Here is a 14,888-nt window from a genome sequence, read left to right on the forward strand (position 1 = left end):
ACGTCAATTATTAAAATTATGAAATCTGTCTTGAATACGAGTTTTTTATTCCAACAAGTAAGTAAATTTTGCTGGAACTCGTTTCATGTGACACAATTTCAAATGAATATGTAACATACATAGAGAGAAAACTTTATTTTGCAATTTCAAATGAATATGTAACATACATAGAGAGAAAACTTTATTTTGCAATTTCAAATGAATATGTAATCTACATAGAGAGAAAACTTTATTTTGTAATTGAATAAAACTGAATTTTCAAAACATAAATTAAAAATTAATGAAGTTTTGACACCATATGAACAATAAATGAGGTCATCAAGGATGTTCTATTTTATAATTATGCAAGTTAGTTTTGTTTTGTTGTATTAATCAAAATGTAATAAAGAAACAAGCTTATTGTGCAAAAAAATCAATATTCTAAATACTTAGTAAATCAAAAATAAATATATTTTTAAAATATTAGTTCAATCTATTGACCTAGATGCAAAGTCAATCAAGTTATTTAGATATCAATGATATAAAGTCCAATTTAATATTGGTGTAAATCATTTATGATCCTTGGTATAAAATAAAATATAACAAGTCGTCAAATCCATTAAAAGAGAGAAGAAATTTTTTTCTAAATATTTAACAACATAAAATAGAACACGTGAATAATTTGAAGAGAAATTTTGAGTTGAATTTGAAGAGAAAATTCAAATTAAAAATTGAAAAGTTGACTCATATGTGCTGTAAATAAGATGGAATGAAAATAATTTGCACATAATTTCTTCAATATTGATACAACTACTAAACTGTTGTTTGAATACAGTGGGAGTATGCTATTTATATCAATAATTGGAAAACGATAATGTGTGTTGAACATCAGTTTTTATTCCAAGATCAAATGAATATGTAAACTACATGGTGAGAACAATTTATATTGCAATTGAATAAAGCTACATTTTCAAAGCAGAAATTTAAAACTGAATGAAGGTTAGGCACCATATGAACAATAAATGAGGTCATCAAGAATGTGCAAAATAATAACTATGCAAGTTAGTTTTGTTATGTTGTATTATTCAATATGTATATATATATAAAAAAAAACCCTTGTTGAGCAAAAAAAAAAAAAAAAAAATCAAATATTTATTGAATCAAAACTAAATGTATTTTTATAATAAGTCCAATTTGTTGGCTTAGGAGCAAAATAAATCAAAATATTAAGCTATTAATGGTATGAATTCCATTTTAATATTCTTGTATCTTATCCTTGGTATCTAATTACAAAAAATAACAGACAATCAAATTTATAAACGGAGAATATTTTTAGTAGAAAAATATACAAACCTTAACTTTTATGGAAAACATTTTCCTCAACTTGAAACTACCCAGAATTTTCGTGCTATAAACAAAAGGAAATGATAATCATTTGCAACTGATTACTTAAATATACAATTATTAATTGCTTTTGTTAATAAAATGGCAGTATGTAATTTAAATCAATAATTGGAAAATGAAAATGTGTGTTCAGCATGAGTTTTTTATTCCAAAATCAAATGATTATGTAATCTGCATAGAGAGAAATTTTATATTGCAATGGAATGAAGTTGAATTTTAGTGAAATTAAAAACAAAATGTGATTTCACACTAAATGAAGAATTAACGAGACATTCACTGAAAATGTGTTGTATAATAATTAAGTAAATTATCTTTGAAATGGGGTATCTGTCGAAATGTATCAAAAAAAGAAACTTATTGTGCAAAAAATTAAATATTCCAAATTCTTAGTAAATCAAAATTAAACAGATTTTTATAATATTAGGCCAATATTTTGACCCAGGAGCAAAATCAATCAGATTGTTTATCAGTGGCATAAAGTTCAATTTAATATTCATGTAAATCATTTATGATACTTGATATCATATAAAATGTGACAATTAATCAAATCCATTAAAAAAAGGGAGCAATTCATTCTAAGCATTTAACAAAACCAAATAAAAGTAAACACCTATCAATTGAAAAAAAAATGCCTCCAAATAATAAAAATTAGAATTATTACGCTATAAATAAAATGAAATGATAGTAATTTGCAAATAATTTCTTAAATATTCACACAATTATTAAACATTTTTGTAAATAAAATGCAGGTAGTAATTTTTTTTCAATAATTGAAAAATGAAAATGTGTAATGAACATCAGTTTTTATTTCAAGTTCAAATGAATATGTAATCTCTGTAAAGAGATATCTTTATGTTGAAATAAAATAAAGTTGAATTGTAGCGAAATTAAAAACCAAGCACGATTTGACACCAAATGAACAATAATTGAAAGATTTAGTTATGATGTGTGATATCAGAATTATATTTTGTGGTATCGACAAAATGTAACAAAGAAACAGGATTATAGTGAAAAAAAATTCCTAAAAATAGAAGTCATGATGATGTGGCCAAAGATGGATATTTTTGAAAAACGGAGAAGAACGAATTAGTCTGGCCATGAAAGGGTTTTCTGTTCCTAAGATTTACTCATTGAAAAAAACCAATGCACACTGCTGCCGGGCTTTTTGCTGGAAGTCAAAGCTCTACTAATTGTGTTTTTTGCAACAAAAAGAATCATGAAAGTGAAAATTGCAAACTTGCTTTGAATTTAGATTTACAGGAAAAAACAACTTTGCTGGCAAAGAAGAAATGCTGTTATCGATGTTTCAGGATTGGACATATGGTAAGGCAGTGTACAAATGAAATTAAATGTTCCCAGTGTCAAAGAAAACATTATAATGTTATGTGTCCTGAAATGAAGCATTTTGAATCCACTGGTTCCGATAAAATAGTCAACAAGGCTGTGGCAAATTCAAAGGAAAAATACAATACCTTGGCGAATCCAACTTGTTCAGCTGATGTTCTTCTGCAAACTTTAGTAGTATATCTTTATGGTAATGACGGCAATTTTCCTGTGAGAGCGTTAATTGACACAGTCAACCAAAAATCTTCCATAACTAAAGCAACCGCTTCTAAATTGAGTTATGAACCAATTAGAGCTGAAGATGATCCACAATCTTTTTGGTGGTATAGAGAGTAAGCAGAAACATCATTTATACAAAGTGTATGCAAACAGTTTTTAAAAGGACTATCAGTGTTCTTTCGAAGCTTATGATCAAGAGACAAAATGTATTGATATACCAACAGCGACTTCTGGACCTTGGACCAAAGAGATTGAAGAAAAAGGAATATTTCTTAGTGACAAAGAAGTCTGTCTCTATGATTCAATGTCTTCAGTGCATTTGTTGATAGGTGCTGATATAGCCGGTCAACTTTTTACTGGAAAAGTTGCGGATTAGTAGCAATGGAAACGCTACTTGGATGGACTCTTATGGGAAAATTAGAAAATGAAGTGAAAAATGACAGCTACATGACAGTACTGTCTTTACACGTGAACAATAAAAGCATTAGTGATCTTTGGAGTTTGGACACTCTTGGAATATTGGATCCTGCAAATAAACAAAGTCAAATGGAAATTGAGAAAGAAACCGAAAACCTGTTCTTGAATTCTGTTAAACAAGATGGAGATGGTAGATATGTTGTTTCACTACCATGGTTAGAAGATCACCCTGTTCTACCTTCGAACAAAACTCTTGCTGAGAAAAGATTGAAAAATACAGTTGATAGAATCAAAAATCTTGGTATTCTACAGGACTATGAAAATGTTTTTGAAGACTGGAAGAAAGAAGGTATTGTTGAAGAGTTAAATAGTGAAGATCTCAAGGACTCTAAGTGTCACTATCTTCCTCATCGACCTGTCATAAAAGATAATTCAACAACAAGGATGAGACCTGTCTTCGATGGTTCTGCAAAATCGAAATTAAGTCCATCCTTAAATGACTGCCTAATAACAGGTTCAAACCTTGTGGAACTTATTCCATCCCTAATAAATAGGTTTCGTATTGGAAAGTATGGTGTGATCGCCGATATACGCAAAGCTTTTCTACAGATTCAGCTGAATGACAGTGACAAGGATTATCTGCGATTTCTTTGGTGGCAAAATAATTCTTGCCACCAATCAAATAATGTCAAAATCTACAGACATTGCCGCGTAGTGTTTGGGATCAAATCAAGTCCATTCCTTTTAGGGGCGACATTGAATCACCTATTAGATGGAGCTTCTGATTGCTACAAGATGACAGCTCAACACCTACAGAAATCTATGTATGTTGACAATTGTGTGGCTAGTGTTAAAAGCGAAGCTGACTTGACAAAGTTTATAAATGAATCCACAAAAGTCATGGCTCTCGGAAAATTTGATTGACGTGGCTGGCAATACAATTCTTTTGAGTCCTTAAAAGACAATTGTAATGAATCTCAAGATGCTTCTCTTACCTTACAAGACGTTCCAGTTCTTGGTTTTCTTTGGAACATTGAAAGGGACACGTTAAAAATTGATGTCAGAAGTGACACGCAGAGTGAATCTGTGAAAGTAACAAAGAGATATATTCTCTCAAAATGTCACAAAATATTTGACCCTATTGGAATTACTGCCCCCATAACTTTAATTCCAAAAATATTGCTCCAAGAAACGTGGAAAATTAAGGCTGATTGGGATTATATTCTTCCAGAAGAAATTGTTCATAAATTTGAAAAATGGGACAGACAATTACATCAGTTAAACAAACTAGAAATACCAAGATGGATTCAGGGGCATAAGAACTCAAAACATAGTTTGCATGTATTTTGTGACGCTAGTCAACAAGCCTATGCTACTTGCATTTTTTTAAGATCTGTGAACCAACAAGGAGTTACTTGTCATTTAGTAGTAGCAAAATCACGAATAGCACCTCTAAAAAGTATTTCCATTTCCAGATTAGAGCTATTGGGTTGTTGCATCGGCTTCAGGCTTGCTAAAAGTATTTGCACCGATTTAGAAGAACTTGGTGACATACCTGCTTATTACTGGTCAGATTCCATGAACTGTTTGTATTGGATTAAAAATGATGAGCAATGGGCAACGTTTGTAATGAACCGATTAAAGGAAATTAAATCGGTCAGTGAATATCATTAATGGAATCACGTACCAGGAAATATAAACCCAGCTGACTTACCTTCGAGAGCCTGTTCAGTTAATACTTTGATAGCTCGAAGATGGTGGGAAGGTCCAGCCTGGTTAACAGAGGAAGAAGAATTGTGGCCCATGTCTAATTTATCCCCTGACAAGAATGTCGTCAATGCAGAAAAGAAAAAATCAGTTGTCACTTCTCTGTTTGTGTCAAATTACATTAGAGAATTCTTAATAAGATTTTCGTCATTTGAAAAGCTGGTTCGAGTTAATGCATGGATGATCAGGTTTTGCAGAAACAGTAAACTAGCAAAATCTTGTCGTGTAACAGACATACTGACTCCTGACAAACTGAAGGAAGCAGAAACAAAAATCGTGTTGATTGTAAAAAAAACATCATTCGTTTCCGGTAAGAACGAAGGTCTAAAAAATATCCAATATATTGTTGACCAAAATGGATTATTAAGAATGAAAACCAGGTTAACATTTCCAGGATTAAAACTGTCAAGAGACTTGATCTTTGATCTTAATTTAGTTTTGAGTTTTAAAATTTCAAACTCAAAAGGTGGGAGTGTTGCGTACGCGAGCGAAATTGTATACAACTCAACCCGGAGTTTCTTGTCAAAAGAGAACAACTACAACTTCTACTTTCTTCTTGTAAATAATTTGAATAGAGTGTTCGTTATACAAAATGTGAGTTTTTCATTTGAAAGAGTAAAAGTATCTTTGAAGTAATTAAGATATTATTTACCCTTAATTTAAACGTGCCCACTTGTGATAAAAGATCCTAACTTATTTTACGAGTCAAAAGAATCTGATTATCCAGCGTTTTTTAGTAATTTGAAGTTAGTTTTGGTTTGTGTATTATTGAATGCTGGTATTAATGGTGATATTGGCTGTTGCGCCTTACTCATTTTTATTGTCTGAATATTTATCAGCTTTATTTATTTATTTTTTGGTTGATTATTTATCAGCTTGATTTATTTATTGGCTGATTATTTATCAGCTTGATTTATTTATTGGCTGATTATTTATCAGCTTGATTTATTAATTTTACAGTATTTTTGATTTTGGCAACTTTTTTAGATGGTTTCCTGGTTCTTCGTTTTTTTCTTGGTGGTGTTTTGGATATCTGTTTCTTAGGTGTGGGTGGACGCTTTATACATGTGCGGTTCGCTTAGGACTTAATTTTTTAACCTTGGCGGGCCTTGGAATAGACTGAGATTGGGATTTGTTGTGTAAATATTTAATTTTATCAATTTTTAAAAATAATTATTTATGGTCTAATGTGTTTGTGTTTTACATTTCTTTAACAATACTGCATGTTGAATATAAACATTTTTTGCATTTCCTTTTATAGGTATGAAAAGTTATGAAAGGGGCTTAGTTTATCTTAGGACATAAAGAGGCAAGTGTGTATATTTTTGTTTTTCTGTAATATTTTTAAGTTTTTTTTTTATTTCATTACCACTTTGTGTTCAGAATTCAAGAAATGATACACCAAATCATGATTAATAATAATATGTAACTGATAATAAACAATGCTGATAAATATTCAGACAATAAAAATGGGTAAGACGCAACAGCCAATTACCCCACTAACAAAAGCAAGAAACAGGACAAAATATCGTTCGTCTGACCACCGACTCACTCGAGGGGTGGTGATGTTTTATAAGCCAGTTAACAACTACGAGACATAAGTAATTACTTCTGTCTTGTGGTCATGTTATTCGACTACAAACCCAATCAATGCTTGTTCAGTCCTCGGTATAACCGAATCATTACAGAGCTAAACTAATCTTGGGACATTCAGAGGTAGGTGTGCATATTTTTGTGTTTCTTTCATATTTTCAAGTTTTTTTTATTCAGTCAACACTTTATGTTCATATTAAATGTGTTCAAATGTAAGGAATCCGAAAAAAGTAACATGAATTATAAATTGGACCTTTGTTCATGAATTCAAGAAATGATACAACAAATCATGAACTTATGGTATAAAATCAATGTTTTTTTTCTTGCCACTTTCTATATGTATTTTTCATTTCTCGTGCTTGTTGCTGCTGCTACAGAATGTCCGATCTCATTATTCTCATTTTAATATTTCTTCTAATTGTATTGTTCACTTAAAATGTTTGTATTAAAGAAAATAAATCTAAGACTTTCTTTTCATTAGAAATATTCGAACATTTCTGTATGTTATTAAGACTGATTATGTTTTTCACTCCAGTATATTCTTTTCTCAGCTTTTTTATAAGATTAAAGATTGAAAATAGTGCTTTTTAAGATATAATGTATTTTAAAATGTAGTGGTTTTTTTTTTTTTTTTTTTGGCATGTCGCAAAAAGTATATTCAGTTATTATTAGATTTGAATTTTAATTATATCTAATATCTGTGTTACATACTAATGTCGATGCAGGATGAAATCTGCTTTCCCTCTGATGAACTTAATAATTAATCTATCTTTCGAAAAAACTGAGATTGGGATTTGGTGTGTAAATATTTAATTGTATGAATTTTTAAAAATAATTTTTTATGACCTTATGTGTTTTGCATTTCTTTAGCAATACTGCAAGTTGAATATAAACATTTTTCACATTTCCTTTTATAAGTATGAAAAGTTATGAAAGGGACTTGGTTGAAATGCAAAGAAGGAGCGAAACTAATCTTAAGACATTAAGAAGCAGTTGTGTATATTTTTGTTTTTCTTTCATATTTTGAATGTTTTTTTTAAATTTAATGAACACTTATCTTTAATATTTAAATGTGTTCTAATGAAAGGGATCAGAAAAAAGTAACATGAATTATAATTTGGACCTTTGTACATGAATTCGAGAAATGATACAACAAATCATGAACTTACGGTATAAAATCAATGTTTTTTTTCTTCTTGCCACTTTCTATATGTATTTTTCATTTCTCGTGCTTGTTGCTGTTGCTGCTACAGAATGTCCGATCTCATTTTTCTCATTTTAATATTTCTTCTGATTGTACCTTTCACTTAAAATGTTTGTATTAAAGAAAATACTGTTTACTTGCAGGTTTTTGTCTTTAGTTTCTTGATGAACAGTTGGAAACATAAATATTGACAATGAATTCCTGTTTATTTCTATCTAAGAAACACATTAGGATAGGGAGCAAAATTTTACTGATAGCGTAGTCCAGCCTATGTGGAAAAGGTTCTGGCTCTTCTGAACATTTCAAAAAGGGTTATAGCCATCAAAATACAATGAAACAGTATCAGATTTTAATGCTGATAGTGGGAAAATATTTCTAATATAATAACGGATACATTCTAGGCATTTGAAGAAAATGAGCTGAGTAACTAATTTTATGCTTGCAAAGTAAATGCAGAAATAAAGTGATGTAAATGCAAAATAAGTGAAGACACGAGTCTAGCATTATCATCTCGAAAAACACTCATTAAATCTCTTGAGGGGTAATTAAAGTATAGATGATTTTTCATTCAACATTTAACTCTTGAGTTTAAAAAAAATGGCCTTTCTTCTTGTTGCTTAATTTAAGGGATACTTCTTAATGATTAAATTTATCATTGCGAGTCACTGTATTATAACTTCTCTTAGCTTTTTTCATCCTTCTGAGTCCCTACGCTTACTTTGAATTACAAATATCATTATTACTTTCTTTTTCCATTTATTTATTGTAATTGGTTTTAAATATATCACAATATAACAGAAAAGTGTTGAAAATTATTTTAGAGTAGTATTGTGTGTCTCTAATTATATTTGGACAAATGGTGTATTAAATAACAAATTTCAGTTTATATTATACGTCAATTTTTATATTAAAATCTAAAAGTATCTTAATTAATGTATTAAAATATTAATAAAGTGATTTATTGTCTACCACAGATGAGCCAGGAGAAAGGAGGTTTCAATATCTGTGTGTCTAATAGCAATATACAGAACAAATTGTTGAGAGTGACCAGATTTGAGAATAGATATATTTGGGAGGTTAGGAATCTGTGCATTAGTGCCTCCACCTGCTTTTTTGGATTAGATTTTCATTTAAAAATTAAGTGAAATTTAAGTAAATTTTCATAAGGTGGAACTACTGAACAAAAAATTTTTATACTATTTTTAAATAGAAACCTTTATCATTCCCATGATATTTATTGGTTTAAATATTGAGATGTTTATTTAATTTTTAAAACAAAATTACCTTGATCAATGACCAAGGTTTTTCAAAGAAAAAGTTTTATATACATCCCATGTGAGACAAATGGGAGAACAATCAATAAAAGCAACAAACAAAACAGACTATAGCAGAAAAGGGAAGATAGAACTAATATTTTGTGATTCACTAACTGCTAAAAAAGAAGAGGTTTTTATGAAAATATAAATTTTTAGGAATCTATCTATTGATATTAAACTTCATAACACAGCTTTATAAAGATTTTCTATTATAATTAATTATAGATCATTCAATTAAAATAACATTTAAATACTTTTTCTTTAGCCCATACAAATGTTTTGTTTTGTAAATGTATAAATATTTACTAATTACATATCACTTTCTATATGTATTGTTATTCCTTATTCTTGTTGCTTCTGCTACAGAATATTAGATCTCATTATTCTCATTTTAATATTTTACTTCTACTTTTACCGTTCACATGAAATGTTTGTATTAAAGAAAATACTTCTAAGTATCCACTTATTAAAATCACTCATCATGCTAAAATAAAAGGAAATAATAATAATTTCTTAAATATTCATAGAACTTTTAAACAAATGTTGAAATATAAAGGCAGAATGTAATTAACGTCAATTATTAAAAATATGAAATCTGTCTTGAATATGAGTTTTTTATTCCAGCAAGTAAGTGAATTTTGCTGGAACTCGTTTCATGTGACACAATTTCAAATGAATATGTAATCTACATAGAGAGAAAACTTTATTTTGTAATTAAATAAAACTGAATTTTCAAAACATAAATTAAAAATTAATGAAGTTTTGACACCATATGAACAAAAAATGAGGTCATCAAGGATGTTCTATTTTATAATTATGCAAGTTAGTTTTGTTTTGTTGTATTAATCAAAATGTAATAAAGAAACAAGCTTATTGTGCAAAAAAATCAATATTCTAAATACTTAGTAAATCAAAACTAAATATATTTTTAAAATATTAGTTCAATCTATTGACCTAGATGCAAAGTCAATCAAGTTATTTAGATATCAATGATATAAAGTCCAATTTAATATTGGTGTAAATCATTTATGATCCTTGGTATAAAATAAAATATAACAAGTCGTCAAATCCATTAAAAGAGAGAAGAAATTTTTTTCTAAATATTTAACAACATAAAATAAAACACGTGAATAATTTGAAGAGAAATTTTGAGTTGAATTTGAAGAGAAAATTCAAATTAAAAATTGAAAAGTTGACTCGTATGTGCTGTAAATAAGATGAAATGAAAATAATTTGCACATAATTTCTTCAATATTGATACAACTACTAAACTGTTGTTTGAATACAGTGGGAGTATGCTATTTATATCAATAATTGGAAAACGATAATGTGTGTTGAACATCAGTTTTTATTCCAAGATCAAATGAATATGTAAACTACATGGTGAGAACACTTTATATTGCAATTGAATAAAGCTACATTTTCAAAGCAGAAATTTAAAACTGAATGAAGGTTAGGCACCATATGAACAATAAATGAGGTCATCAAGAATGTGCGAAATAATAACTATGCAAGTTAGTTTTGTTATGTTGTATTATTCAATATGTATATATATATATATATATAAAAAACCCTTGTTGAGCAAAAAAAAAAAAAAAAATCAAATATTTATTGAATCAAAACTAAATATATTTTTATAATAAGTTCAATTTGTTGGCTTATGAGCAAAATAAATCAAATTATTAAGCTATTAATGGTATGAATTCCATTTTAATATTCTTGTATCTTATCCTTGGTATCTAATTACAAAAAATAACAGATAATGAAATTTATAAATGGAGAATATTTTTAGTAGAAAAATATACAAACCGTAACTTTTATGGAAAACATTTTCCTCAACTTGAAACTACCCAGAATTTTCGTGCTATAAACAAAAGGAAATGATAATCATTTGCAACTGATTACTTAAATATACAATTATTAATTGCTTTTGTGAATAAAATGGCAGTATGTAATTTAAATCAATAATTGGAAAATGAAAATGTGTGTTCAGCATGAGTTTTTTATTCTAAAATCAAATGATTATGTAATCTGCATAGAGAGAAATTTTATATTGCAATGGAATGAAGTTGAATTTTAGTGAAATTAAAAACAAAATGTGATTTCACACTAAATGAAGAATTAACGAGACATTCACTGAAAATGTGTTGTATAATAATTAAGTAAATTATCTTTGATATGGGGTATCTGTCGAAATGTATCAAAAAAAGAAACTTATTGTGCAAAAAATTAAATATTCCAAATTCTTAGTAAATCAAAATTAAACAGATTTTTATAATATTAGGCCAATATTTTGACCCAGGAGCAAAATCAATCAGATTGTTTATCAGTGGCATAAAGTTCAATTTAATATTCATGTAAATCATTTATGATACTTGATATCATATAAAATGTGACAATTAATCAAATCCATTAAAAAAAGGGAGCAATTCATTCTAAGCATTTAACAAAACCAAATAAAAGTAAACACCTATCAATTGAAAAAAAAATGCCTCCAAATAATAAAAATTAGAATTATTACGCTATAAATAAAATGAAATGATAGTAATTTGCAAATAATTTCTTAAATATTCACACAATTATTAAACATTTTTGTAAATAAAATGCAGGTAGTAATTTTTTTTCAATAATTGAAAAATGAAAATGTGTAATGAACATCAGTTTTTATTTCAAGTTCAAATGAATATGTAATCTCTGTAAAGAGATATCTTTATGTTGAAATAAAATAAAGTTGAATTGTAGCGAAATTAAAAACCAAGCACGATTTGGCACCAAATGAACAATAATTGAAAGATTTAGTTATGATGTGTGATATCAGAATTATATTTTGTGGTATCGACAAAATGTAACAAAGAAACAGGATTATAGTGAAAAAAAATTCCTAAAAATAGAAGTCATGATGATGTGGCCAAAGATGGATATTTTTGAAAAACGGAGAAGAACGAATTAGTCTGGCCATGAAAGGGTTTTCTGTTCCTAAGATTTACTCATTGAAAAAAACCAATGCACACTGCTGCCGGGCTTTTTGCTGGAAGTCAAAGCTCTACTAATTGTGTTTTTTGCAACGAAAAGAATCATGAAAGTGAAAATTGCAAACTTGCTTTGAATTTAGATTTACAGGAAAAAACAACTTTGCTGGCAAAGAAGAAATGCTGTTATCGATGTTTCAGGATTGGACATATGGTAAGGCAGTGTACAAATGAAATTAAATGTTCCCAGTGTCAAAGAAAACATTATAATGTTATGTGTCCTGAAATGAAGCATTTTGAATCCACTGGTTCCGATAAAATAGTCAACAAGGCTGTGGCAAATTCAAAGGAAAAATACAATACCTTGGCGAATCCAACTTGTTCAGCTGATGTTCTTCTGCAAACTTTAGTAGTATATCTTTATGGTAATGACGGCAATTTTCCTGTGAGAGCGTTAATTGACACAGTCAACCAAAAATCTTCCATAACTAAAGCAACCGCTTCTAAATTGAGTTATGAACCAATTAGAGCTGAAGATGATCCACAATCTTTTTGGTGGTATAGAGAGTAAGCAGAAACATCATTTATACAAAGTGTATGCAAACAGTTTTTAAAAGGACTATCAGTGTTCTTTCGAAGCTTATGATCAAGAGACAATATGTATTGATATACCAACAGCGACTTCTGGACCTTGGAACAAAGAGATTGAAGAAAAAGGAATATTTCTTAGTGACAAAGAAGTCTGTCTCTATGATTCAATGTCTTCAGTGCATTTGTTGATAGGTGCTGATATAGCCGGTCAACTTTTTACTGGAAAAGTTGCGGATTAGTAGCAATGGAAACGCTACTTGGATGGACTCTTATGGGAAAATTAGAAAATGAAGTGAAAAATGACAGCTACATGACAGTACTGTCTTTACACGTGAACAATAAAAGCATTAGTGATCTTTGGAGTTTGGACACTCTTGGAATATTGGATCCTGCAAATAAACAAAGTCAAATGGAAATTGAGAAAGAAACCGAAAACCTGTTCTTGAATTCTGTTAAACAAGATGGAGATGGTAGATATGTTGTTTCACTACCATGGTTAGAAGATCACCCTGTTCTACCTTCGAACAAAACTCTTGCTGAGAAAAGATTGAAAAATACAGTTGATAGAATCAAAAATCTTGGTATTCTACAGGACTATGAAAATGTTTTTGAAGACTGGAAGAAAGAAGGTATTGTTGAAGAGTTAAATAGTGAAGATCTCAAGGACTCTAAGTGTCACTATCTTCCTCATCGACCTGTCATAAAAGATAATTCAACAACAAGGATGAGACCTGTCTTCGATGGTTCTGCAAAATCGAAATTAAGTCCATCCTTAAATGACTGCCTAATAACAGGTTCAAACCTTGTGGAACTTATTCCATCCCTAATAAATAGGTTTCGTATTGGAAAGTATGGTGTGATCGCCGATATACGCAAAGCTTTTCTACAGATTCAGCTGAATGACAGTGACAAGGATTATCTGCGATTTCTTTGGTGGCAAAATAATTCTTGCCACCAATCAAATAATGTCAAAATCTACAGACATTGCCGCGTAGTGTTTGGGATCAAATCAAGTCCATTCCTTTTAGGGGCGACATTGAATCACCTATTAGATGGAGCTTCTGATTGCTACAAGATGACAGCTCAACACCTACAGAAATCTATGTATGTTGACAATTGTGTGGCTAGTGTTAAAAGCGAAGCTGACTTGACAAAGTTTATAAATGAATCCACAAAAGTCATGGCTCTCGGAAAATTTGATTGACGTGGCTGGCAATACAATTCTTTTGAGTCCTTAAAAGACAATGGGGTCAATTCACGGTCACGTGTCAGGTACCAAACAAACCGCTTCTGTTCAATTTTCAACCGTTCTGCGCATGTCGTGATGTCTGCCGATAACGCTGACACTGTTTACATTGTTTAGTAAATATTAAGCCAGCCGATCAATTGTTAAAAACTTCTAATTTTTTTTAAAGATATTATTTTGAATTATTTTCTCCAAATTTTCTTAGTTATATATTTTTATTTCTTATATTAAAATTTTAATTAATATTTTCAATAGAATTATTGTTTATGGAAAATTAACTAACATGGCTTTTTAATTCGTCTGGTGCCGTTTTATTCTTTCCTTTCCCATATCCCCCCACCCCCATTTTTTCATCCGAAGGATACATTTTGACAAATGACTATGGCAGTGTTTTTGAAAAATTACATATGTTCTTTTTTACATATTATTTAAATAGTATTGAATGTTGAATTTTATGAATATAGTTCCCCCAGTTAGTTGTTTTTAAAAATAATTATTACTCTTAGATAAGTTAATATTTTAAAGCTTACTAATGAAATTATTGTATTTTTTTTTCTTATGTAATTACTTTTATAAATATTGAGAGTTAGTTATTTGATGTTTTCAGTTTGCTTAAAAGAAAGAACATGAAACTCAAATTAGTATATATTGAATAAATTATGTTTACAATTTCAAATTATGAAATATAAAAGGTATGGATACCTTTTTTTAAATCTATGCAACTTATGAATAAATAATTTCATTTTAATTTGTAGAAATCATTAAAGGAAAACAAACAAAATCACGCTTTCATAATTTTTATTTACACATTACAAATATATATATATATAGAGAGAGAG

General features: G+C 29.1%; 2 protein-coding genes across 2 annotated transcripts; both read left to right on the forward strand.

Moving 5' to 3' along the window:
* The first annotated feature begins 3,327 nt into the window (after positions 1-3,327).
* Positions 3,328-4,287, forward strand: LOC129959759 (uncharacterized). The gene has a single exon (XM_056072650.1). The coding sequence runs from the start codon at positions 3,328-3,330 to the stop codon at positions 4,285-4,287; it is 960 nt and encodes a 319-aa protein (XP_055928625.1).
* An 8,760-nt stretch (positions 4,288-13,047) lies between these two features.
* On the forward strand, positions 13,048-14,007 carry LOC129959760 (uncharacterized). The gene has a single exon (XM_056072651.1). It carries the CDS (start codon positions 13,048-13,050, stop codon positions 14,005-14,007), a length of 960 nt encoding a protein of 319 aa, XP_055928626.1.
* The last annotated feature ends 881 nt before the right edge of the window (positions 14,008-14,888 follow it).

Source organism: Argiope bruennichi, chromosome X2, assembly GCF_947563725.1.
Source record: "Argiope bruennichi chromosome X2, qqArgBrue1.1, whole genome shotgun sequence".
In the NCBI taxonomy this organism is placed as follows: Eukaryota; Metazoa; Arthropoda; class Arachnida; order Araneae; family Araneidae; genus Argiope; species Argiope bruennichi.

Coding starts and splice junctions, on each gene's coding strand:
- LOC129959759 (XM_056072650.1), top strand. CDS start 3,328: ATGGAAACGCTACTTGGATGGACTCTTATGGGAAAATTAGAAAATGAA.
- LOC129959760 (XM_056072651.1), top strand. CDS start 13,048: ATGGAAACGCTACTTGGATGGACTCTTATGGGAAAATTAGAAAATGAA.